Genomic DNA, 27,910 nt, shown 5'->3' on the forward strand with positions numbered 1-27,910 from the left:
GATATACACAAGAAACTATCACATCATCACTGATAATAAAAGTATCTGAAACAACCAAAATTTTCAACAGTATGGGGATGGATAAGGTAGAACCACTAGAAATCTATTTTCAAAGATTTAAAAACATAGGAAGTTACTCGTGATACCATGTTAATCAGAGGATAAAGTTAGGATACCAACCTGTATATATGTATGACCTTCAATTTTGTTTAAATATTATACACCTTATATGCACTTTTTAATACTGAAAGGAAATTCATAAACATATCAGCAAAGTTTAGCTCTGTTCTAGATGGAGAGAAGATGGCTAATTTTTATTCTTTGTTTAGACTCTTCTGTAATGAGCATTGTTACTTTTATATCAGAAAAATAGACATTTACCATAAAATAAGTCTACCCTCAAATCTCTCATTTACGATGACAATTGTCAGTCTTAGGAAAAGCCTGCTGAAGTTCAAAGCAGACTCAAAGAAAAAAGATTCAAATCTACACAGTAACTCTCTCCTGAAAAGGATGAGAAATCTTGTGTGACGCAGTCTGGCTTTTTCCTCTACTTTGCTGCTGGCTCTATTTTACTGCGCCTTACAGAAAGCTCCATGGGAAAACCCATTCCTTAGCACCTTAAATGACCTAAGTGTTTCTTACCTCTTAGCACAAGGATTAGAAGGAAAGAAAATGAAACCGCCCTACTCCCTTGTTTCAAAGGAAAAATTTTTCTTGCAAAGCTATCAAAATGACTTAAAATCAGGTATGCAAAATTTGAAACATAAGTCATGGGTTATGTTCAGTAACCAGTCGCTTTTTTTCGCAAGAATGAATATATAAAAACAAATCTATGAGTGCCCTCTTGTGGCAAGCCTGACTATTACCACAACCCAAGTACCAGCCTCTCCCCATCTATTTCCACAGCTCCACTCCTGGGCTCTGCATAACACAGCCAGGAGGCAGAGACCCCGTAATAACCCACTATAGTGAACGCACATTCCTCAAAGTGGCTGGTACTATTTGTTTTGAAGGATTTCTAGTTTAGATCCCAGAAATGCCTGCTTGAAGACAAATGGGAATGAAGGGTCAGAGGAGCAAGATGCAGGATGTGTATGTAGGTTCGTGGGCTGCCACTGATGGCCGATGGTGACTGTGTATAGTATATCCATGCACACATACCATGGCACTGCCAGGAGGCAGGGACCTGTAGGATAAATAGCCCCTTCCCTAGGAACACTTACCAGTTTTATAAAGCCGTGAAGTTTTACATTCACATCCAGTGAGCCTTGTGCTTACAAGTAGTTTTATTTATCAATTTTAAAGCAAACATCACCAGCTTGGGCACAATTCCAAAATAGAGCTCTTGTGGGATTCTGGTCATAAAATTCTTTTTTAAGCTTGTTAAGATCTTATAAAATAAGAAAGTTTTCCTAATGCTTTAGAAAAAATACTAATCATTAATAAGTCAATTTTATACTCAAAGTGATGGCCTAACATTTTGAAAGATGAAACAACACTCCTCTTTTGAACATCTAATGTATTAAGTAACCTCGGTGTCCCAGGCTTCAGAGGAGACAGAGAAGTCCTCATATTGCAACCTGACCAGATGACTCTGGGAGTGAATTAAATGCTTAAAAGAGGTCAGTCTTGCAAATTCGATGAAGTACAGAATATAGGGAAATTGATACTGATTCGGATAAAAGATAACATTCCCCTCAGAAAGTGGTGAAGCTAAAAATCTTGCAGTTCTGGGGCAGGAGAAGTGCAACAAGCAGGCAACAAACAGCATGAAAGGAAAAGCTGAGTGAATTTCAAAGTTCTATTGGGAGATGGAGTTTGTGGTTCTTTCTGCCCCACCCTGGTCAAAGGCTCATTTCCAGAAAAGGATTTCTCCCAGTGATAGGGTGGAAGCATGTGGCAGGAATTTGCTGTTTGGTCCTGAATGTGTAAAGGAAAGCCTTTTCAAGTATGTGAAGTAGACTGAAGTGACCCAGATGGGATGGATCTCAACTACACGAGTTACGGGAGAGCATGAAGCCAAATAAATGATAATGATGAGGTTGAACTGGGAAAATAAATTTGACTCCTTGCTCACTTCTCCAGCCTTTGGAAGAACTTTTTCTTCCCTCTTAACGGGACTGATATACTGGACAGCCCCTGTTAGAGATAAACTGACGCACCAGACAAGGAAGAAATGCATTAAAAACATTTTTTGAAAGTCTTGACAAGTCACTTCTGGGAGAATTCTTCATTTTTCCTCTGCACAGGGACAGCAGAAGAGGGAGAGTAAAAATAAAGGCCAAGGCCTCTCTTGTCCACAAAAATAAGAGAGGATAAAAGACCCTGCCCGCTTAAAATCCAAAACCATAAACTCTCCTTCAAACAATATCTTTGCTCCAGCAGAAGCATCCTAGGATTAGTCTAGGTTAGTATTCTGATTCGTGTCACCCAGGTTTTGACAATTAATGATGTATTAAAATGGGAAGAGGCGACTCTTCAACCTTGGCTCCAGCTTCCCACCTGTCCTAACTGGGAGGAAAGCAGCTATCACGACAGCTGGATGGGAAGATCTTCCCCGAATTTCCGGAGCAGCTTCTGATGGTTGTGGTCCACTGACCACTGCTGGGGCAGGTGCTTGGGTTGCATGGAGTCCAGGAAGTGCTGACGCCAGCGGCTCTCCAGCTGCATGAGGGAGCGCAGCCCACCCTGGCTGTGATACTGCACCACCTTCAGCCCATGAGGAACATAGTTTTCATTGGAGATTCTGCCAAGACATGAAAAACAAAGGGTCTGAGGGAAACAAGCACAGGATGGCCTCACAGCTTCAAATGCTGCAGGCCAAGGGTAAATGGGGAGGTTGAAGGACTCCTAACGGGTTACTCTGGTGTTTTCCAAACATCCTCTTTCTTATCTCTGCCCTTTTTTATAGACTGAACATACAACTCACAATCCCAACAGAAGGTATTCCAGGGTTCTGAGCCCTACTGACAGGAAGGCCACTGCATAATGTTCAGCTCCCATGAGAGGGGCCCTACCATCCAGCTGATAATGGATGAAGAATGCTGGTCTTCCATTTCTTCCAGGATTACCCAGTGACCAGTTCACCCCTCTTTTAAGTTGTTCATTCTGGGACACAGTATTATATGAGGCTGTTAAATCAGCCCACATGTTACACTTTTTCACAACACAATTTAATAACTGAATGTAAAATGCAAGGTAGCATATTTCTTTAGAGCCTTCTTTCTCACAAAAAGATGCCAAGCCACAGTGGTGAGAAGTGTTTTGGTCACAGTGAAATGCTACCATGGTTGCTCAGTTGTGCAAATGGTGCCATTAAATGAGATGAATCCCTCCCTCCTTCCTAAGCAGAGTCCTTCAAAACTGCTCCAATGCCATGTGAATGGTGCTTTCACCTCCTGTGAATAAAGATGGCCTTCCTCAAGGAAGTACCCTGCCCACACACACTCTTCTCTCCCTACATTCATACCCCACTTTCAATCCTCCCTCCCAAGACGCCCACCACCCCAGCAGTGTTGGCGTCTCTGGGTATCTGCAGACACTTTATTATTAATATTTAGCTCATGCGCTTCCCACTAACTTGTCTGTCTCCAAACAACTGTTCTTCTCAGTCACAAGTCCAGCATTCATCTATCCAATTCAGCAAGATGAATTTGTTAGAAAAGTCTGTGGCTGAAAGGGGAGGTTTAGCTGCTTTAGAAAACATTGGCGGCTGGGCATGGTGGCTCATGCCTGTAATCCCAGCACTTTGGGAGGCCAAGGTGGGAGGATCACTTGAGGCCAGAAGTTTGAGACCAGCCTGACCAACGAGGTGAAACCCTGCCTCTACTAAAAATACAAAAATTAGCCAGGTGTGGTGGCACACACCTGTAATCCCAGCTACTTGGGAGGCTGAGGCAGGAGAATCGCTGGAACCCAGGAAGTGGAGGTTGCAGTGAGCCGAGATTGTGCTACTGCACTCCAGCCTGGGCGGCAACAGAGTGAGACTGTCTCAAGAAAAAACAAAAGGAAAACAAAAGAAAACATATTTGGAAATGGGTCAAAGTAGTCAGTCTCTCTAATTTGTAATATATATGACCTTGGCAAGTTACTTAACTGTAATCTCAGGGTATCCAACAAAAAACTTACAAAACAACATCTATTCTACAACCTCACAAAATAGCTATGGGGATAAAATTCTATAATTCTTTTAAAACTTTGAAAGATTTTTAAAATTTAAGATATAATAGCAGTTAACCAGTAAGAAATCTAAATCCTACTTTGTCGGGTTGTCATGAGAAACAATTAAGGAAATTTATGTGAAGTTTATTAGCTGGTTTGCTGCAAGATTTAGTATATCTATAAATATCTGTTCAATAAATATTTGCAGTATCTGTAATGGATCAGTAGCATGAGTAAAACAAATTTTTGTTTTCTAAAAAAATTAAATATTTGCTTATAATTAGAGTTACTTTTTAATTTTTCAGTTAACAAAAACCCTATAGGCAACCAGCATCACTCTCAAGGTTTTGTGAACTTATCAGTTCCCTTATTTCAACTCCTAGTCCTGTTGGAAAAAGTGACAGTTGGGAGGCAGAACTGCACATGGTAGCCCAGAGTTCTTACCATCTGAGCCATGTGCCCATTCATTTCTCATTTCAGAACACTACATTGTGTCACATGAATTCAACTATGTACTCATGGAGAAGGAGGGAGAAAGCAAGGAAGGAAAAAAGAGGAAAGTAATTTACAGAGTAACAGCAATTCTGCTCAACATTCCATTCAGTGGGCCGATACCCTGGAGTGCAGGTGAGATAGGAACTATGAATTCATTAGTCACAGTTCTCACAGACCTGTATAAAGTCAGAGACACAAAACCACACATAGAATTGGCCCTCCATCTTTGTGGGTTCTGCATCTGTGGATTCAAACCTCAGATCAAAACGACTTAGGGCCACGCACAGTGGCTCATGCCTGTAATCCCAGTTCTTTGGGAGGCCAAGGCAGGTGGATTGCTTGAGGTCAGGAATGAGACCAGCCTGGGCAGCCTGGTGAAACCCCATCTCTACAAAAAATACAAAGATTAGCTGGGTACGGTGGTGCATGCTTGTAGTCCCAGCTACTTGGGAGGCTGAGGTGAGAGGATCACTTGAGCCTGGGAGGTGGAAGTTACAGTGAGCCAAGAGAGTGCTACTGCACTCCAGCCTGGGTGACAGAGCTATATACTATCTCAAAAAAAAAACAAAAAAACAAAAACACACACACACACACACACAAAACTATTTGAAAAAAAAAAAAACTATCTGTACTATCTGTACTGAACACATACAGACTTTTTTCTCATTACTTCATAAACAATAAAATATAAAAACTATTTACATAGCATTTGCATTGTATTAGGTATTATAAGTAATTTACAGGTGATTTAAAGTATACAGGAGGATGTGTGTAGGATATATGCAAATGCTATGCCATTGTATATCAGGCACTTAAGCATTAGTGGATTTTGGTATCCAAGGGAGGCCCTGGAACCAATCCTCCATGGATACTGAGGGTGAATGTACTGTATCTCATGGGGAACTTCAGAACTTTGACGGTATTATTGGACTATTACTTCATCTCATGAGCTGGCATGAGGATTTACGTCTGCATAGAATGTGTAAGATGCAGCTCCACCACAACTGCACTCTCATGCTAATCACAGAAATGACTGAACTTAAGTGTATGATCTTAAAAAAGGTCAAAGATAGGGACCTCACAAAAAGCAAGTTTCCTATGGAAAGGAAATCCTCAAGTAGATTGTTCTATTCCACTTCTAAAGTATCTTAAACTGCTAGACACCTACTAGGTGAAGCATGAGGCTAGGCACTGTGCCTAAGCAGCCAATGCCCCCTCCCTGGCAAGCATTCTCACTAAGTAATGAGGGTTAATGTCCCTGGTACATCCCGCACTCCCTTCTCTGACCAGATCTGTGCTTTGTACCTGGTCTCCAGGCTGGCAGCCTCTTGAAGCATCTCCTCTGTGACCGTGTCTGTGTTATAAAACTCTCTGAGTGCTTGCAGCAGCTCCTCCTTTCGATGAGCAGGCAGGCTCTCCGCGTTGAGTAGGGCCCTGGCCCCAGAACGCACCTGCCGACGCTCAGGATCTTCCAGCAGGCGCAAGCCCTCCTCAGAGCCAATGGGGGCCTGGAATTCCTTGGCCAGCTGCTGCTTCAGATGGTTGTCATAGTAGTTGGAAATGGCATGGCAGGAGGTGCAGAGTAGCAGCACATCGTGGGAGTTGTGGTCCTTCATCTCGATGGGGAAGTGCTTCCGGTACTCATGTGGAATCACGTTCTTCCTGGAACAAGCCCAGCCAGAAAGCAGCGCTCATGAGTGTATGACAGAGCACACGGAAAGACAGCAGACAGGCTACTGGGGTTCTAACTGGGGCCTAACCATGACTGGGAAGCCTTGGGCACCACCGCCCAACACAGATCACAGAAAGGCAGTATCACCTATTCCACTCTCAGCCCATCTATGTCTTAGCTTCCTCTCTCCTGCAAGTAAGTACAGACCACCTGCTGTGGGCTTCAATGGAGGGCCAGTGTAGCAAGAGGTTACTAACAACCTCTGAGAGGGCTGCGCTCCCAGAAGGGAAAGTCTCAGAGAACTGAAAAGATACTCTAATGGCCTTTTGACATCTGGGCAACAACTCTCTCAAGAAGGCCTAGGAACCTGAAAAAGCCAATTTCCTTCATCTGAGAAGCAAATACCTTACTCTATTTCCCTGCTTCACCAGGGTCCATCATTATTTTCTAAGGAGAACTAAGCTCTCAGGAAAAACTCTTGGCAGCAATGACTTTGTCTCACTTTGCAGGGGAGAAAGGAGGAGAGTGAGTGACTCCACAGAAGCCAGGGAGAAAGCCCAAGTGTCTGGGCACTCAGGCGTAGTTGGCAGCCTCACTCTCACGGTGCAGGGACCCTGATGTGAAACAGTATTACAGCACAGGGCAGGCTTCAGGACATCTGGATACTCCACGAACAAAATCATGGCTCAAAAAGCTGGTGGGCCAGTCAAGAGAGGATGAGAAGGACACAGCTTCTGAAGGAACTGGTCTTCAGTCTTTCATGAGCAAAAGGGAACCACTTTCCACATGACAGACCATTACTGAGCATAGTGTTGCACTCCAGAAACTGAGAAATGGCTCAGGAGGGGTAAAGGCCACTATAGCAAGGGCAGCAGAATACCAAAGCTCTTGGGGAAGCTGGTTGCCAGGGACAAGCCTCTCAGCCAAAGTGGACAGACTCAGTCACAGCCCCCAAAGGCTCCGCATATGGCTACAAAAGCAATTTCCATCTGCCACAGAGAACCAGGGTGGCCCAATGCCACACTCACCGAATGTAGGAGTCTCTCTTGCCACACACTACACATAGGTTCTCTTTAACCATCAAGTAATAGTCTCCAGGAGATTCGGGCCTTCCTGCAGGTTCAAACCGTAGCTTTACCACAAAGGGCTCTTCACTCACCAGCTCTTAAGAGAAGAGACATCAGTGTTTGACTGTTCCCCCTGCCCCCACCACCACGCCCAAGAAGCAGCACTACCTTCACTGTTCTCTGCTATGGTCTGGCAGAGAACAAGATTTCTGGGTTGTGCCTACCCAGTCTCATGCAACTCAAGGTCTCTCTGCCTTCCTCCATCCCTCCCTCTTCCTTATCTCACTCCCCACTCCTGCCAGCATCCAAAGCACCTAATTAGAGATAAACAAGGACAGCTGAATCTCATACCACCAATGCCTTTGTCCAGGTACCACTGAGCTTTTCTTCTATCACAAGTGCAGAGGGGCTGTCCATCAGGAGCATGGAGAAAGCAGTTATCATAAAGAGGTGATTTTCTGTGGGGAAAGGAAAGAGAAATCTCAAACCGAAAGCTAACTGTGGGTCAAAATGTCTGTTGCTTTCCCATGCTCTTTTCTGAGTGACTCAAACTATTCTCAACACTAAGCACTAAGGTCAAACACACCACTATGGAAAAAACAAACAGAGTGATAAACCATGTTTAATCCTCACCTGCATTGGGCTAGGAAACAGAACTAAAAATGAATTAGTTTATGCCTCTAGTTTTTAAACTTAAGGATTAGGACATTAGGGAGTGTGTCGGGTGGTTTACACACAGCTCTTCTGTGAATGCAAAAAAGAATCAAGCAACAAGAAAATTGCCAAATCACTGGGTGAAAACAAAGTAAATTAAAAATTTTAAAGTTGAAGCCAAAGTAATGAGGGCCATGTGGATTTACTTCTAACTCACATGCAATAACACTTCCTTCAATTTAATCATCCAATTAATTCCTTAAGGCATTTTGCTACAGGGACCAAATTTATGCTCCAAAGTACTTATTAGTCATCTTCCTACAATAGAGGAGTAAGTTATACAGGAAATTTTTCATTGGCTAGAGAGTAACATTTTCTTGGAGCTGGATGTCATTCTAAATAATTAATTAACATACGAACAAGAAATCAGATGATGCATGTCTCCTGAAAAGTATGAGGCACTACATGTTATTTATTTTCGTAGCTAGCCTGAAACAAGGAAGGAATGATAATTATACCCCCATTTACAGTTGGAGAAGTTAAGGCCTAAGGTCACATCAGGGTCAATGACAGAACTAAGCTAAGCTTTCCTCATTTCCACTCCAACTGTCAAAAAATAAAAAAGTAAAAGAGGGGAAAAGGAGAAAAATACATAAATAAAGCAAAGGAGAGTCCAAACGTCTCTGATGGAAAGAAAAAGCAAGATTAACCCCTGGAGAGCTGCTGCTCCCCTACAAGCCTTCTCCCCAGACCCAAGGGAAGCACCACACCCTTTGCTAAGGCTGGGACTGACTCTTTAATAGACAGGGAGTGATTCAGTTACCTGGCAGAATAGCCCACCCCTAGGGGCTTTCTTTTATGTTTTCTGGGGTCTCTCCCTTGGTGGTTGCCTGGCACCATCCCATCCATCTTAGACTTCTTATGTTTTGGCTTCTGCTGAGATTCTGTTGCTTCCCCATTAACCTCTTCTCCCAATCTGCTCATTCCTTTGCTTCGAAATGGGATGTCGACCACACCCTGGCATTTTTCCAAGACTTTTCTCCAGCTACTGTGGTCGTTTTTTTCTCCAGGTGAATTCCTAGAGAAAGGGTATCCAAGAAGATGAAGAAAGAGAGCCACTGAAATCTGGGCATCCCTGGCAGCATAAATTACCTGAAGAGAAAAGTCAGAGATCAGTGGAATCTGGAAGGCAAACCAGAGAGAGCAACTTCAAAGTCAATCACAAAGAAATAGATAGCTCTTAGGATGCTAATTCAAAATGTACGACAACCTGGGCACCATATACTTCCTTAAAACTTTTTATTATAAAAATTTTCAGTGCAGCAGACTAACATGGCACAAGTATACATATGTAACAAACCTGCATGTTATGCACATGTACCCTACAACTTAAAGTATAATAATAATAAATAAATTAAAAAAAAAAAAATTTTCAAACTATACAGAAGTAAATTGAATAGCATGATTAACTCTCATGTTCCCTATGTTTTTCACTAAAATAGCTAAAATAATGACTTACTCTAAATGCTGGAAAATCCTCACCTATATAAATCAGTGAAGTTTCTATCTGCTACCAAATTGCTGGACAGATTTCTCTCAACTTTGGGGGAAGGGTAGTTAACAAAGGCCTGATAACTAGTACATGAAATTCACTTTGGAGGCAGTCATCCTCTGGAATAGCTAAAATCATGATTCATTAAAGGTCTGTGTGACTGTCAATCAGAAATGACCTGCCATATCCATTAATAAGATATTGAAAACAAATAGGTTTCAAACATGGGCCTCAAATCAAAGTCACAGGGCCCATTCTTGGAATTTATTTATTTAATAGTAGTAAGTCATTCTCCTAAGCAACTGATGATACGCAAGCCGGTCATAAAGAAAAGTACTGTGGGCCAGGCACAGTGGCTCACACCTTTAATCCCAGCACTTTGGGAGGCCAAAGCGAGTGGATCACCTGAGGTCAGGAGTTCAAAACCAGCCTGGCCAACATGGTGAAACCCTGTCTCTACTAAAAATACAAAAAATTAGCTGGGTGTGGTGGCGGACACCTGTAATCCCAGCTACTCGGGAGGCTAAGGCAGGAGAATCGCTTGAACCCAGGAGGTGAAGGTTGCAGTGAGCTGAGACCGCGCCACTGCACTCCAGCCTGGGAGACAGAGCAAGACTCTATCTCAAAAAAAAAAAAAAAAAAAAAAAAAAAAGGAAAAGTACTGTGGTCAAAACTAAAATTCAGCTGGGCGCGGTGGCTCATGCCTGTAATCCCAACACTTTAGGAAGCTGAGGCGGGCGGATCACTTGAGGTCAGGAATTCGAGACCAGCACAGCCAACATGGGGAAACCCCGTCTCTACTAAAAATACAAAAAATTAGCTGGGCGCGGTGGCACGCACCTGTCATCCCATCTACTTGGAAGGCTGAGGTAGGAGAATCGCTTGAACCTGGGGCTTGAACCCGGGAGGCAGAGGTTGCAGTGAGCTGAGATCGCAGCACTGCACTCCAGCCTGAGTGACAGAGTGAGACTCCATCTCAAAAAAAAATAAATAAAATAAAAATTTTAAAAACTAAAATTAACAGGTTTTCCCAACAAGTATAAGGACTTTAAAATTCTATTACTTCACCTTTAATAACCAAGCCAGTGAATAATTCTATTAGTAAGGATCATTTATACTTTTAGAATAAAACAAGTTTGGATAAAATTTTCCACCTGGATCCAACAATCTACATATCTATTAGCAGACTGTTTCCCACAGAAGAATGTGTACTTGAATGCAAAGACTTCAGAGTTCTCTTTAACACATTATTTTCTAATGATAAAGAAACAAATGGTACTAGAATGACTGGAGGTCCACATGAGAAAGAGTGAATGTGGACCCCTATCTCACAAGACACACAAAAATTAACTCAAAATGGATCACAGACTTAAATGCAAGAGCTAAAACTATATGACTTTTAGAAGAAAACATAGGAGCCAATCGTCAAGACCTTGGATGAGGCAATGATTTACTGACTGTGACACCAAAAGCATAAGCAATTAAAAGAAGAGATTTTTAAAAAGAAACTGATAACTGGAGCTCATCAAAATTAAAAACTATTGTGCTTCAAACAAATAATGGAAGAAAATACTTTATAGATCATCTATCGGAAAAGGATCTAGAATATCCAAAGAATTCCTAAAACTCAAAAATAAAATAACAAATGACCCGATTAAAACATGGGCAAAGGATATGTATGAATACACATTTCTCCACGGAGGATATACAAATGGCCAATACACACATGAACAGACACCCAGCATCATTATTCACGAGGGGAATGTAAATCAAAACCACAATGAAATACCACTTCATACCTACTAGGATGCCTCTAATGGAAAAGACTGACAATACCAAATGTCAGGAAGGATGTAGAACACCGGCACCCTCATACACTGCTGGTGGGAATACAAAATGGTATAGCTACTTTGGAAACCAGTTAACATTTCTCAAGGATGAACAAGTGGTAACTGACCCAGCAAACAAGGTTGAAAGTAGGCCTATGCAAGTGGTATGGCAAAAAGCCTAAGTTCTAATGGGTTTAAGCCACAGAACCAGGAAAGCATGAGGAATGGAGACACCAGGTATCTGTGAAGGCAAGGGTGAAAACAGAAGGGTAAGGTGAAATCTCCACAGAGAACACTTACACCCTGCTCTCCTCCTTTACAGCACAGGGCCAGACAACTATCCCTCCCCTAGCCCAAAAGACAGTAAAAGTTTAAATCATATAATGGTTAAACCACAGAGGATCTGGACCTGGTAATACCACGCACAACTGAAGGGAGGGACGAAATGTCACCTGAAGAAAGGGGGATTAAGGGAGAGATTACACATTGAATGTTAAGACCACTGGCGCCTTTCCCCCACTCAGTGACTGGAATATAGGTAGTGGGGCTTACGCTTCTTGAATAGAATACTAGAAGATTCATCTCTGGAGAAACTAAGTCACCTGAGAGAAAAGACAGTTACTGACATTTTTTTTTTACTTCTCATGCTCCCTTTCTCAAGAAGCTGTTATGAATGTACTCTGCCAAAGCAAGAAAGGAAAAAGACATGGAATTTAAAAAACAGAGGATCTACTATGAAAGAGAGAGGTGAAGGGAATTCCAGGCTGATGGTAAATGCAAATTCCAGGATGAGAGTTGGGCAGCAGGCCTAGGGTGCAGTCCGTCCTGGGAGGAGCCAGATGAGAGAGGGCTCTAGGAGAGAAGGCTCCAAGGGAAAATGAAACAAGTAAGTGACCTGATGTGTGTCTGAACCAGCCCAGAGGAGATCCATAGTTCTGGTAAGGAGTCTGGGGTGGAAACAATAGGTACACGGACACTATGCAAACAAAATACTAATTATTAATCCTGGGAAATAAAAGTAACTGCAGTTTACTATGTGACTCAGCTATAAATAATACAAATACTGGATATTAACCTGATAAAAATGATGATTTGCCTAAATTGGGAGGATGCGGAAGAGAAGTATTTGTCTAGGGGCAGGGGAGCTGCAAGAGTACTAAACCATATCTTCCATAGTATGAAGTCAAAAGATAATATATATAGATAAGGAAGAATAACGCATGCATGTAATTTAGAAGTATAATGATAATTACCAGAAAGAAATGAAAGTGGTTGCCTCTGAGGAGAAGAAGGAAGAAGGATTAGGAATGGGGAAAGGTAATACAGGGAACTATTTACTGCTTCTTAAAATAAGTTATAACTCCTACACACTTATAACACTGTTTTTTTTAATTATGCATTTGTATTCATAAAAAAAAAATCCCTTTTTCTGAAATGCCCAACATATAGTAAAAGGTCAAAAAAATCAGGACTCTTGACCAGGTGCAGTGGCTCACACCTGGAGGCTGAGGTGGGCGGATCATTTGAGGTCAGGAGTTTGAGACCAGCCTGACCAACGTGGTGAAACCCCATCTCTACTAAAAATACAAACAAAATTAGCCGGGCGTGGTGGTGCACGTCTGTAATCTCTGAGGCAGGAGAATTGCTTTAACCTAGGAGGCAGAGGTTGCAGTGAGCCAAGATCGTACCACTGTACTCCAGCTTGGGTAACAGAGTGAGACTCCACCTCAAAAATGAAACAACAGCAGACTCTTATCTTTTATTTAAGTGATTATTTTATTGTAGACCAGTTAACTGGATTATCACCAGAGAATGAATCCATTTTAAGGCATCTCTACCCAATACTTATACTATATTTGAGAATTTTAATTTTGTTTTTTTTTTTTTTTTGAGATGGAGTTGCGCTCTGTGGCCCAGCCTGGAGGGCAGTGGCGCGATCTCTGCGGACTGCAAGCTCCGCCTCCTGGGTTTACTTACGCCATTCTGCTGCCTCAGCCTTCCAAGTAGCTGGGACTAAAGGCACCCGCCACCACGCCTGGCTAATTTTTTGTATTTTTAGTAGAGACAGGGTTTCACCGTGTTAGCCAGGATGGTCTCGATCTCCTGACCTCGTGATCTGCCTGCCTCGGCCTCCCAAAGTGCTGGGATTACAGGTGTGAGTCACCGCGCCCGGCTGTGCCTGGCCGAGAATTTTAATTTTATAAACAGTTATACTTCAGAAACAATGACCTTCCATTCTTCAACTACTCTGATAAGAAGTACCTGGTCCTCTGTAAGAGTCTCAGCATCCCAGTTGCTGCAACGAAGTAGAAGGGACTTGTCAAGGGGAAAGTTCAAAACAGTCTCAGCGAGGGATTTCAGGCTAAGCCCATTACAGAGCAAATTGTTTCTAAAAGAAAGAAAGAATAAAACCATGCATCAAAAATGGGCAAAGGACATGAACAAGAAAATCAAAAGAGACATATAAATAGCCAATAAACAGAGATAACATACTCAATCTCACTAAACATCAAAGAAAATGATAATTTATCTACTTGTGAAACACTTTATAAATCCTTTCTGTAGTTTAACTCATTTAATACTCACACCAACCCCGAGAGGTGGCTACATTATCATCTCTACTTTACAGATGAGGAAACTGAGGAACAGAGAGGCTTAGTACTGTGCCAAAGGTCATACAGGTGGCAAGTGGCAGCCCTGAGACTCCTACCCATGCAGTCTGCTCCCAAGTCAGCTTTTAGCCTCTATCCACACTGCCTCTAACAGCACACAGTGACAGTGGCACCTCTGGGGAGCTGCTGCCAAAGAAAGGAGGGCCTGATGAAGGGAGGCTTTTACTGTTATACTCCGTAGACTTTCACAGTTTTAATTTTTACAGCAATATCTTAATGTATTACTTTAAAAAATTATACTTCACTTATAAGAGCTTTATATAAGCCAAATTAACAAACTAAAATAAAATTTCATTTTATACTAAAAAATTGTGGTAAGCACAGATTTTAATCAGGCCTTCTCTTAGTTTACCAAATCTCCAACCTTTTAGTGACTCTGTCACTTCAGGCAGGGCAAGAGGCTGTTTCAGTCCACGATGTTATAAATGAGGACCCGTGCATAAACATGAGGAGGTAATTATGACCCCCCGCCCCAAAAAGACAAGCTGAAATCAAATTTCCATAGGAATAAAATTCTAAAGGAAATCTCTCTTCCTCCCAGATAAGGGCCGGTCTACCATCATTTTCGGCCTAAAGCAGGGTCTGTAAACTCAAAGGCTTATCAGGAGGAGCCAGGGTAACAATGGAAGTGGTGGGGACTCTGGCAAACTGAACAGAGCATGCTCATCTAAAGGGCACATATGCTACCCAGCCAAATGCTGCCATCTAGAACTGTAGACTCAGTGTAGTCAGATTACCTAATTTTTCAAGAGAAGCCAGAAATACAGATTTTTACATTAAATCTTCTTGATTTAAATAAAAAGTTCCAAAAATATCATACGGGAAAAAAAGAAAACCAAAAACGCTTTGCAGCCATAATTTAGCCAATGGGACCACCAGCTTTTAGCCTGTAGCTGTGAGATACCTCAGTAATGTTTGATCTAAAAAGACTAATTCTAGGTAACCAGAGTTTCACAGAAGTTGGAATGTCTTCTCACAAATTCCGTATGCATCTTAGAAGCCTGTAGGCTCCTAGACAATTTCACATGTTTCACTACTGATTCCCAGGCATCTACAAATCTGGCTAAAATATTTGTCCCACAGCTACAGGAATCCCAGCATTCATACAAACCACACCTCTGCCGCATGGCTAGGTATCGGAGGTCCAGGCACCCCCTAACAACAAGGCCATAATCCTGCAGAAGCTTGCTGGCATCTTCTGAGCATCCCACTCCAACTTTCAAAATGGTGCCATCTGCCAAAATATTCAGTAATGTTCTCGGTAGTGTTTTTCCTCCACAGATTAGCTTAGGCAGGCGAATCAAGACACAGAGGCCACTTGGGGAGGCCATTTGTAGAAGTGACAGAGGGCTGGCTTTGCCTTCCAAATTTACCTGCAACAGAGGAAGACAGGGTTGTGGTTCACACCTTAGCACAGCAGCAAGCACAACATATAACTGTGACAAAAAAGTCTAAGAGGTACATCCTTAAATTCCCAAAGGGAGCATCTGACCAGGTTTTGGTTTGCATCTACACATAAGCCTACAGTAACGAATGCAATGGACTTTGTGAAGCAGCAGCCTAAACAAAGGTTACCGAGAACCCCAAACACCAAGGCCTGAAATACGAGTGGTCCATAAACAGTGACCATCTGACACAGGGGAGCTCTGGGACATACACTGGCAGTCATATGGAACATGCTGATTTTACAAGGCTAAGGAGGCTGGGCATGGTGGCTCATACCTGTAATCCCAGGTATTTTTGGTAGAGTTGTAACCCCAACTCTACCAAAACTACAAAAATTAGCTGGGCGTGGTGGCACATGCCTATAATCCCAGCTACATGGGAAGCTGAGGCAGAAGAACCACTTGAACCCAGGAGGCAGAGGTTGCAGTGAGCCGAGATTGCGCCACTGCACTCCAGCCTGGGAGACAAGAGTGAAACTCCATCTCAAAAAAAAACAAAAAACAAAAAAACAAAAAACAAACAGCTAAGGAAAAAAGGCTAAGTAGTAGAGATAAACATCCTCTTTTCATTATCCAGCCTCTCTAATGTACACGCAGGTAACTCTAGTCATTTACCTTATCATCACTGACTCAAGATCCAATTTTTAAAAAGAGGTAGGAGATAAGTGGTACTTGATAATATAATAAATACCAGTAGCACAAAGTGCTTTCTCAGCATTTTCTAGTCACAAATGGCGTTCATAAAAAGAAAAAAATATATATATATTGAGCATAAGTTAGGGCCTTTAAATCTTAAAAGATACAAAAAGCTTTATACAATAAGTGATCAAGGTTTAATCTTTTTTCGAGACGGACTCTGGGTCTGTCGCCCAGGCTTGAGTGCAGCAGCTCAATCTTGGCTCACTGCAACCTCCGCCTCCCGGGTTCAAGCAATTCTCCTGCCTCAGCCTCCCGAGTAGCTGGGATTACAGGCATGCACAGCCACGCCCGGCTAATTTTTGTATTTTTTGTAGAGATGAAGTTTCACCATGTTGTCCTGGTCTCGAACTCCTGACCTCAAGTGATCCTTCTGCCTCGGCCTTCCAAAGTGCTGGGAATTCTCCTGCCTCAGCCTCCTGAGTAGCTGGGATTATAGGCATGCACAGCCATACCCGGCTAATTTTTGTATTTTTTGTAGAGATGAAGTTTCACCATGTTGCCCTGGTCTCGAACTCCTGACCTCAAGTGATCCTTCTGCCTCAGCCTTCCAAAGTGCTGGGATTACAGGCATGAGCCATTGTACCTGGCTGAGGCTTAATATTTTTGGGGTCATAGAACGTTTTGAAAAAATGCTGAAAGTTAAGGATGTTATTCCTAGAAAAACGTATACACAAAACTCACATACATTTTCAAGGGATTAAAGTTTCCCTAAAGCTATCCACAGAACCCAGATTAAGCACCCAATAAATTCCAATCCTTCTCACTTGTCAGGAGAGGAATATAGGTGAATTAGTTTGACCAAATATGGTGAGATCATGGCAAAGCTAGGACTATCACACTATCACCTAAATTTCCCAGTCCCTAGAATAGTAGTTCTCAACTGAGGGTAATTTTGTACCCCAAGAGACATTTGGCAATATCTGGAGAAATGTTTGGTTGTCACAAGTGGGGAGGAAGTACATAGGCATCTAGTAAGCAAAGGCCAGAAGGCTGCTAAACATCCTACATGTACAAAATAGTCCCTTAAAACAAAGAATCATCTGCCCAAAATGTCAATAGCGAGGAGGCTGAGAAACTGCTCTAGGGCAATGTGGTCCTCTCCCTACTGTGCTAGCTGCCTGCTGGGCCTGCAGTGCCACAGTTGCATACAAAGTAATGGAAGACAGCATGCTGATTTAAAGAAATTATAATCTTATAGGAAGAGCAGGATGGATACACATAAACACAAGCTCACACACACAGAAAATGACATGGTAAATGCCAAAGGAATGTTTCAAGCAAAGTGTCACAATTAATCAGAGGAGGGACATTGCATAGTTGAAGTGACCAAAATCACACAGAGGAAATAGTCAAGATCACAAAAGAACTGCTGTTAAAAAAAAAAATTGGGGAGTTTTTTTCCAAGTCTTGCCCTGTTGCCCAGGCTGGAGTACAGTAGCACAATCTTAACTAACTGCAACCTCTGCCTCCCGGGTTCAAGTGATTCTCCTGCCTCAGCCTCACGAGTAGCTGGGATTATAGGCACCTGCCATCACACCTGGCTAATTTTTGTATTTTTAGTAGAGACAGGGTTTCACCCTATTGGCCAGGCTGGTCTCAAACTCCTGACCTCAAATGATCCACCCACCTCAGCCTCCCAAAGTGCTGGGATGACAGTCGTGAGATACCTCTAGCCCTCAACTTCTTTTCTAAGGTGCAGTAAAACCATGATCTAACCACAAAAGACTTAGGCTTCCTTCTTAGGCACTGCTTTACCAATGAGGGCTATTTCCGTATCCTCACACGAAAGCATGCCAGTTTGATCTCATTGTCTATATCTTGGGGCTCCGCCAAGGTTAAAAACACCTATAAAAAACTCGACTACTGGGGTTCCTGTTCTCTAATAATTCATCTGGATGTGACCAAATCACCTTTTTAAAAATTAATGAGTAGTTCCTTCCCTCTGTGATACCAGCTTTCTCCAAGAAAAAGCTATAAATCTCTACTTCTAATAGCTAGTACTGCTAATTTGACATAAAACTCACTACAAATTTCTAAGGTTGGATATTTGTACCTCTTTACAGTCACGTCTCATTGTCTACCACACATTGATTTCCTTGCTAATATAGTGGTGAGTAAAAAGAAAAGAAAAAGATAAAATACATCAAATAACTAGATAAATAGATAGATAGGTAAATTGAGTTGTCTTTAATGTTTCTGGATTGTGCTTAAGATCCAATATACTATAATCAAAGTTTTCTCACTAGGAATCCAAATGTTTATGATTCCTCTAGCTACATAACTTATATTGAATATATAATTGGAAGAATAATGGTTCTAGGACAGTCAATTTAGCTTAAAGAATAAGATACCTAGTCTTTATTTCTCATATTTCCCCCCTTTTGCTTTCTAATGTCTTTTTGCCCTGACATCACTACTCATGGAAAACAAGAAACCCTGGCTTATCAACATCATTAAAAACACGTTTTTATTCATTAGACACGTTTTAATTTCATTAGCATTATTTAATCCAGTGGTCTTATTAGCATTATTTAATCTAGGGTTTTTAAAATTAGTCAACATATATAAAAGTTTGAGACATATAGTACATATTTATAAATTACACACATATATTACTGCATTAATGTGTTATAGATACACAAAACACAAAGTTTAACTGAGTAATACCAACAATCATTACAGATAGAATTTGTAACACTCTGCTGTTTCAGTGATTCATTTAGAGAACACTGGGTTAGAGTCCTCCTTCCAGAAGCCAGGGCATAATCCATTTTGGCTTCAGTATTCTTAAAAGAAAAAAACCAACAAAACGAAACAGCATTCTTAAAAAATAGTTTCTGGAATGGCCTGTGATTCTTCAAATGACTTCACGAAGGCAGCAAAGAATGACATGGGACCATCTTCTGGGCTGGAACAGGTTAACTAATGAGCACCCCTAGTTTGTGGAGTTTATGTATCAGTTAAATTTAGGCCAGGGTTTTGAGATAGGAATGAGTTTACCCTGTTCAGGCAACAGAACTAAGGCCCAGTGTGGCTAGATGCTGGTAAGAGTAGGATGGGAAGAGAGTAGGAGGAGACAAAATCAGAGATGCTGAAAGAAGCTACAGCAAGTAAGACCTTAAGAGCATGTAGGTAATTGAGACATTTGCGTTTTATTCTTTTTTTTTTCTGAGACGGAGTCTCACTCTGTTGCCAGGCTGGAGTGCTGTGGTGTGATCTCAGCTCACTGCCACCTCCACCTCCCGGGTTCAAGCGATTCTCCTGCCTCAGCCTCCTGAGTAGCTGGGACTTCAGGTGCCTGCTACCACGCCCAGGTAATTTTTGTATTTTTAGTACATATGGGGTTTCACCATGTTGGCCAGGATGGTCTCGATCTCTTGACCTCGTGATCTACTCGCCTTGGCCTCCCAACGTGCTGAGATAACAGGCGTGAGCCACTGCACCTGGCCATCTGCATTTTACTCTAAGCAATTGAAAGATTTTGGGCAGAGGACTGACACAATCTGATCTGCATTTTTGTTAGTTACTGTACAGAGAAAGGATTGCTACATGTGCAAGAGTCAAAGCGGGAGGCCGGTCAGGGGAAGATTTGCAATAGTCCAGGTGAGAGATACTTGAAACTTAGACTCAGGAGGTAGTAGGGATGTGATATAGTTTGGATCTGTGTCCCCACCCAAATCTCATGTTGAATTCTAATCCCCAATGTTGGAGGTAGAGCCTGGTGGGAGATGACTGGATCATGAGATGGAGTTCTTATAAATGCTTTAGCACCCTTCCCCGTTGGTACTGCATACTGAGTAAGTTCTCAAGATAACGGTTGTTTAAAAATGTGTGGTGGCTGGGTGTGCTGGCTCATGCCTATAATCCCAGCACTTTGGGAGGCCAAGATTGGCGGATCGCTTAAGTCCAGGAGTTTGATACCAGCCTGGACCACATGGGGATGGGTATGGTGGTGTGCGCCTGTAGTCCCAGCTACTCCAGAGGCCGAGGTGGGAGAATCACTTGAGGCTGGGAGGTGGAGAGTGCAGTAAGCCAAGATCACGCCACTGCACTCCAACCTAGGTGATAGAGTGAGACCCTGTCCCAAAAAAAAAAAGAAAAAAGAAAAAAAGAAAAGTGTGTGGCACCTCCCCGCCATCTTGGTCCTGCTCCTTCCATGTAAGGCACCTGTTCCCGCTTTGCGTTCCACCATGAGTAAAATCTCCTGGAGGCCTCCCCAGAAGCAGATGCTGCCATGCTTCCTGTACAGCCAATTAAACCTCTTTTCTTTATAAATTACCCAGTCTCAGGTATTTCTTTACAGCAGGGCAAGAATAGACTAATACACTGGGTCTACAGGATGATGGTTTTGGGAAAATCACCTTGCTCAACCTTTATTGCATCAATTATTTGTACCTGTTATGCAAGGAAATATGTAGCCAGAGTCTCCAGAAAGGACCAGGCAGGAGTCAGAAGACCAAAAAGGTATTTAATGTCTCCACCTGCCTCAGGAGAAGGGCAATAATAGCTTCTAAAACATGGCAGGATACTCATTTTGTACTGGTGATTTATCCACAGTTACACCTCATTATAGGTAACTCAAAGAAACCTATACCTCTTTGAGATAGCATGCTGTGTTATTTCCTGCTTTGTATAACCACTTCTTTGAATTTGCATATATTTTGCCATTAAAGAAATTTAACATATTATAACTGTCTGTTTATCTCTGACTTTCAATCATATCACCATCCTGTTGGACAACCCTCAGAGAGAAGAATGTCTCACTGATTTTAATCTTAAAGGTGGGGAAGACTAGGGATAACAAGTTTGGGAAGAAAAATCAAGAATGAGTTCTGTTAGGAACATGTTAAGGTTGAGATGACTATTAGACATTCAAGGAGAGATGTCAAGTAGGCAGGTGGATATGAAAGATTGGCATTCTGATTTTGAGAGTAATCACCATATCAATGGTATTTAAAGCCATACAATTAGATGAGAATACAGGAAAGGAATGTAAATTAGAAGACATAAATTAGTGGCCCACGGATCCATCTGCTGACTCACAGACATGCTTTTATTATAATATTATTTTTGATCTCCAAGTATTTAAAAACTTATGCCAGAATTTTAAAATTAGTAGAGTCACATTTTAAAAAATCCATACTCCAAGTTTCTTTTTAAAGAACTGGACAATCCAATAACAGTTGGCTTGAACTATATGGCAGCTTTCTCATTTATATGAGGCATGAATTCTCTAATTCACCAGGATGTCTTTTCAACTGAAGCCAACTGTCATCTTCCACTTCCCATCATATTTGTACACAACCATTTTTCTAATACAAAGAAATATTTCTCAGGATCTATGCTGCTAGTAAAACCACAAAAATGAAAGACCCTAGAGGCCTTATGTTTAAAGAAAAAATGAAAAGTAATATATTTCCTTATGAATTTGAGAATATTCCTATGTATTAAAAAATGCAAACAATAACTCTCTATCATTCATTTACGGAATCTGTTTGGCTCTTGTAGGCATCTGAGTTTGTAATATCTGGGGTGGATACAGAAGAGACCAAGCCTGATCCATTTCAATATTTAGATATCAGGTAAAACAAGATAGGAGACAGAAGAATGTGAGTGTGATGCTTTTGGGAGCAAGAATAATGAGTCCAAATAAGTGTCCACTGGACTAGAAAACAAGAAAGCCATCAACTTGATCAGTTTCAGTGGAGTAATATGGAAAGATGTCAGACTAAAGTTGGTTGAAGAATAATGAATAAGAAATCATACCCAAGAGAACAGAAGGAAAGAAACAATAGAAATAAGAGCAGAAATCAATTAACCACAAATATAAAGAAGATCAACAAAGTAAAAAGCTGGTTATTTGAAAACACTAATAAAATTGATAAACCCATGGAAGGGATTATCAAGAAAAAAGAAAGAAGCACAAGTAAGCAAAGTCAGGAATGAAAAAGAGACATTCCTAGATATCTACCAAACGGGGAAAAAATTGTCAGAGGATATCATAAACAAACATATGCCAAAAAAATTTTTTTTTTTTTGAGACAGAGTCTCACCCTGTCACCCAGGCTGGAGTGAAATGGCACAATCTCGGCTCACTGCAACCTCTGCCTCCGGGTTCAAGCGATTCTCCTGCCTCAGCCTCCCAAGTAGCTGGGATTACAGGTGTGCACCACAACGCCTGGCTTTTTTATTTTTTATTTTTTTTGTATCCTCAGTAGAGATGGCATTTCACCACGTTGGCCAGGCTGATCTTGAACTCCTGACCTCGTGATCCACCTGCTTGGCCTCCCAAAGTGCTGGGATTATAGGCATGAGCCACCTCGCCCAGCCAGTCAATACTTTTTTTTGGAGGGGGAGACATGGTCTCACTCTGTTGCCCAGGCTGTAGTGCAGTGGCGTGATCATAGCTCACTGCAGCCTTGGACTCCTGGGCCCAAGCCATCCTACCACCTTAGCTTCCTGAGTATCTGGGACTACAGATTCACACCACCATGCCAGGCTAATTTTTAAAATTTTTTGTAAAGACAGATTTTCATTGTGTTGCCCAGGCTGGTCTCATACTCCTAGCCTGAAGTATGATCCTCCCGCCTCAGCCTCCCACAGTGGTGGGATTACAGGCATGAGCCACTATGCTTGGTTTATGCCAATAATTAAACATTTTAAAAGATAACATATTTAGATGATAGATGAAATAAATAATTTATCAAAACTGAGACATTAATATAAAATATGAATAGCTCCATAATGATTCAAGAAATTATATCCATAATTCAAAAAGTCCCTTAAAAGAAAACTCCAGATGGCTTCACCAGTAGATTCTAACTAAACATTTAAGTAAAAAAGAAAGACAATCTTACACAAACTCTTTCAGAGAACATAAAAATAGGAAACACCCCTAATTTGTTGTATGAAGCTAGCATAACTTTTTTAAATCAAAGCCTGACAATGGCCAACCACAGTGGCTCACACCTATAATCCCAGCACTTTTGGAGGCTGAGGCAGGAGGACTGCTTGAGCTCAGGAGTTTGACACCAGCCTGGGCAACACAGCGAGACCCCCATCTCCACAAAAAAATAAAAAAATTAGCCAGGTGTGGTGGTGTGTACCTGTAGTCCCAGCTACCTGTGAGGCTGAGGTGGGAGGATCGCTTGAGCCCAGGAATTTGAGGCTGCAGTGAGCTATGACTGAGCCACTGCACTCCAACCTAGGGAAAAGGACAACTCTATCTCTTATTGATTGACTGATTGATTAAAAAAGAGTTTCACTCTTGTTGACCAGGCTGGAGTGCAGTGGCGCAATCTTGGCTCACTGCAACCTCTGCCTTCAGGTTTCAAGCAATTCTCCTGCCTCAGCCTCCCCAGTAGCTGGGATTACAGGCATCCGCCAGCAATCCCGGCTAATTTTTGTATTTTTAGAAGAGACGGGATTTCGCCATGTTGGCCAGGCTGGTCTCAAACTCCTGACTTTGTGATCCACCTGCCTCAGCCTCCCAAAGTGCTGGGATTACAGGAGTGAGCCACTGTACCCAGCCCAACTCTGTCTCTTTAAAAAAAAAAAAAAAAATGCCGGGTGCAGAGGCTCATGCCTGTAATCCCAGCACTTTGGGAGGCCAAGGCAGGCGAATCACCTGAGGTCAAGAGTTTGAGACCAGCCTGGCCAACATGGTGCAACCCTGTCTCTACTAAAAATACAAAAATTAGCTGGGTGTGGTGGTACACATCTGCAATCCCAGCTACTCGGGAGGCTGAGGCATGAGAATCTCATGAACCTGGGAATCAGAGGTTGCAGTGAGCCAAGATCGTGCCACTGTACTGCAGTCTGGGTGAAAGAGCGAGACTTCGTCTCAAAAATAAATAAATACATACATAGCCTGACAAGGCAATTTTAAGAAAGACAAATTATAGGCCAATATGACTCATAAAGATTTTGTTTTAAATCCTCTAAAATACATTAGCAAAATGAACTTAGCAATGTATAAAAAGAATAAGACATCATGGTCCAGTTGGATTTATCCCAGGAATTCAAAAATCAATGTATTTCAACACAATAACAGAATAAAGGAGAAAAGATACATAATTATCTCAAGAAATGCAGAAAAATTTGATTAAATTCACCAACTGTTCATGATTTAAAAAAAAAAAAAAACTCTTAGCAAACCAAGAGTAGAAATGAACATATTTAATCTGATAAAGGGATCTACAAACCTACTGCAGATATTATACTTCAAGGTGAAATGTTAAAAGCTGTCATTTTGAGTTAGGGAATAAGTCAAGGATGTCCACTATCACCACATCTACTGAACGCTGTACTGTGATCCTAGCCAGGTACAACAAGGCAAGAAAAGAAAGAAAAAATGTCAAGGACGGGAAAGAAATAACATTGTCATTTTCAAAGATAATAATCTATATAGAAATCCAAAAGAATCTACAAGTAATTAGAATAAGTGAGTTTAGAAAGGTTCCTTAATACAAGAGAAATATGTAAAACTCAATTGCATTTCCATGTACCAGAAACAGAAAAATGTTTAAAATCTCCATTTATACTTAAATTTAAAAATCACAGAAAACTATAAATACATTATTAAGAGAAACTAAAGGTCTAAACAAATACTTAGATTCAAAAACTCAATATTGTGGTCTAGCAATTCTACTACTGGATATATACTCAAGTGAAATAAAATTAGTACGTCAAAGAGATAGTTGCACACCCATGTTTACTGCAGCACCATTCATAATAGCCAAGATATAGAATCAACTTAAGTGTTCATCAACCGACAAATGGATAAAGAAAATGTGATATATATATATATCTTTCTCTCTAAAATGGAATACTATTTGTCCATAAAAAATAATGAAATCTTGTCATTTGTGACAACATGGCTAAACCTGGAAGACATTATGTTGTTAACTGAAATAAGCCAGGCACAGAAGGATAAATACTGCATGAGCTCTCTCATATGTGGAATCTAAAAAAGTTGATCTTGGTGGGCATTGTAGCTCCCTTCTGTAATCCCAGCTACTCGGAAGGCTGAGGTGGAAGGATCACTTGAGGCCAGAAATTCAATACTAGCCTAAGAATCATAGTAAGACCTCATCTCTTAAAAAAAAAAAAGAATTAGCCAGTTGTAGTAGTGTGTGCCTGTAGTCCTAGCTACTTGGGAGGGTAAGGCAGGACTGATTGAGCCTAGGACCTCAATGCTGTAGTGAGTTATGATCACGCCACTACACTCTAGCCTGGGTGACAGAGCGAGAACATGTCTCTAAAAAACAAAAATAAAAAATAAAAGAGTTGATCTCATAGAAGTAGAGTAGAATAGTAGTTACCACAGGCTAGGATGGTTGGGAGGAGAGGAGGATGAGAAAATGTTGATCAAGAATATATAATTACAGTTATATAGGAAGAATGAGTTCAAGAGATCTGGTGTACAGCATGGTGACTATAGTTAATGATGATATATTGTATTACTAAAATGCAAAGACAGTGTATGCTAAGTGTTCTCATCATTAAAAAATGATAACTATGTGAAGTAATGCATTTGTTAGCTAGATTTAATTATCCCACAATGTATATATGCATGAAACATTATATATAATACATACAATTTCATGTCAATTTTTAAAAACCCTTCAATAATATAAAGGAGTCAGTTCCCTACAAACTTATCTATACAATACAATCTCAATTAAAATTTCAAGAAAATTTTATAGGACCTGAAAATTGATTCTAAAACGTATAAGAAAATGCAAGCCAGGTGTGGTAGCAGGCACCTATTGTCCCAGCTACTCGGGTGGCTGAGGCAGGAGAATGGCTTGAATGGAGGAGGTGGAGGCTGCAGTGAGCTGAGATCGTGCTACTGCACTCCAGTTCGGGTGACAGAGTGAGACTCCATCTCACAAAAGAAAACGTAGAGTATCAAGATTATCCAAGATATTGTGGGAAAAGAACAAGATGGCAGGTCTTGCTGTCCCAGATATCCAGAGTTATTTTAAAGCAAAGGTAAATAAAAAAATATATAATAATTGGTGGGAGAATAGAAAAATAGACAATCAAGAAGACAAAAACAGATCTAGACACATACAGACACTCCTTTTGTGATAAAGTGGCATTGCAGAGCAATCAGGAAAGGTTTATCTTTTCAATCTGTGATTCTAGGCAGATTGGCTATCCCTTTGGGAGAAAAAATTAAACTTAACCCTACTGCACATCATATACAAACATACCTAAAAAATCAATTTCAGGTGGATTGTAAATCTGAACTGCCAAGGTTAAAACCATAAAACTCCAAGAAAATAACGTGGGGAGAATATGTTCATGACTGTGTATAAGAAAAGACCTGATAAACTTTACTACACAGATCTTGTTTATCAAAAGAAAACATTAAAAGAATGTAAAGGCAATTCACGGAATGGGAGAAAACGTTTACAACATAAATTTAACTCCCAGAGGGTTCATATGCAGAATATATAAAGAACTTCTATAAAGATAACTCGATAGAAAATGAGGCAAGAAAAAAAAAAGAAAATGAGGCAAGAGACTTGAACGGACACTTCATAAAGGATATCTAAATGACCAATAAAATACAAAAAGATGTTCAATTTCATTAGTAATCAGGAATATGCAAATTAAAATAATAGTGAACTATTACTACAAGCCCAACAGAATGGATAAAATTTTAAAATGTGACAGTACCACATGTGGACAAGGATGTAAAACAAAGGCATTTTTCATATGTAGGGAGGTTAAATTAGTATAATCACTTCTCAAAACAGCTGGAAACAATGGGATCATTCATATGCTACTGATGGGAAGGTAAATTCATAAAAAGATCTTGGTAAACAGTTTGGCATCATTTATAAAAGTTAAAGTTGTGCGTGCACATGCACACACACACAAACTCCATGACCCAGAACTCCACTCATAGACACATATGCCCAATAATGAATGTAAATGTTCAGTTGCACCATTCTTTGCAAGAGCCCCCAAATGTAAATGATATATTGTATTATATACACACACACACACACACACAAACACATATATATACACATTTTTTTTTTTTTTGAGATGGAGTCTCACTCTGTCACCCAGGCTGGAGTGCAGTGGCACAATCTCAGCTCACCGCAACCTCTGCCTCCTGGGTTCCAGCGATTCTCCTGCCTCAGCCTCCCGAGTAACCGGAATTATACCTGTATGCGCCACCACACCTGGCTAATTTTTGTGTTTTTAGTAGAGATGGGGTTTCACCATGTTGGCCAGGCTGGTCTTGAACTCCTGACCTCAGGTTCAGGTGATTCACCTGCCTCGGCCTCCCAAAGTGCTGGGATTACAGGTGTGAGCCACCATGCCTGGCCTATATTGTATTATATTTACTCTATACACACACACACACACACACGTGTATATATACATATACCCTCTATATATACTATATATTACATATACACTATATATACACACATATGTGTATATATATAGATACATATATGTGCGTGTGTATATATATAGATACATATGTGTATATATGTCCAGTAATAGAATGGAAAAATAAGTCATGGTATATTTATACCATGGAATACTATATGGCAACAAATCATAGTCACACACAACACAGGTAAATCTCACAATGTTTGGAAAAAGAAGCCAGACCAAAAAAGAGCACAT

The 27,910-nt window shown here is 41.0% G+C and overlaps 1 protein-coding gene across 6 annotated transcripts in view; it reads right to left on the bottom strand.

Moving 5' to 3' along the window:
- Positions 1-1,269: 1,269 nt before the first annotated feature.
- The window catches only part of EXD2 (exonuclease 3'-5' domain containing 2), a 51,261-nt gene continuing 24,620 nt past the window's right edge, over positions 1,270-27,910 (bottom strand). For 3 of the 6 annotated variants that reach the window (XM_003901969.4, XM_003901974.3, XM_009211810.2), the window contains 7 exons: positions 15,222-15,478; positions 13,696-13,822; positions 8,876-9,204; positions 7,750-7,856; positions 7,360-7,495; positions 5,965-6,321; positions 1,272-2,749 (listed from right to left, as the gene is read on the bottom strand). In XM_003901969.4, the coding sequence (XP_003902018.1) occupies positions 2,533-2,749; positions 5,965-6,321; positions 7,360-7,495; positions 7,750-7,856; positions 8,876-9,204; positions 13,696-13,822; positions 15,222-15,478 (1,530 nt within the window). In that variant the 3' untranslated portion in view covers positions 1,272-2,532. Of the gene's footprint in view, positions 2,750-5,964; positions 6,322-7,359; positions 7,496-7,749; positions 7,857-8,875; positions 9,205-13,695; positions 13,823-15,221; positions 15,479-27,910 lie in introns of all 6 variants that reach the window. The other 3 variants (XM_003901972.5, XM_009211811.4, XM_009211812.2) reach the window with 2 other exon arrangements.

This window comes from Papio anubis, chromosome 7 (assembly GCF_008728515.1).
Source record: "Papio anubis isolate 15944 chromosome 7, Panubis1.0, whole genome shotgun sequence".
In the NCBI taxonomy this organism is placed as follows: Eukaryota; Metazoa; Chordata; class Mammalia; order Primates; family Cercopithecidae; genus Papio; species Papio anubis.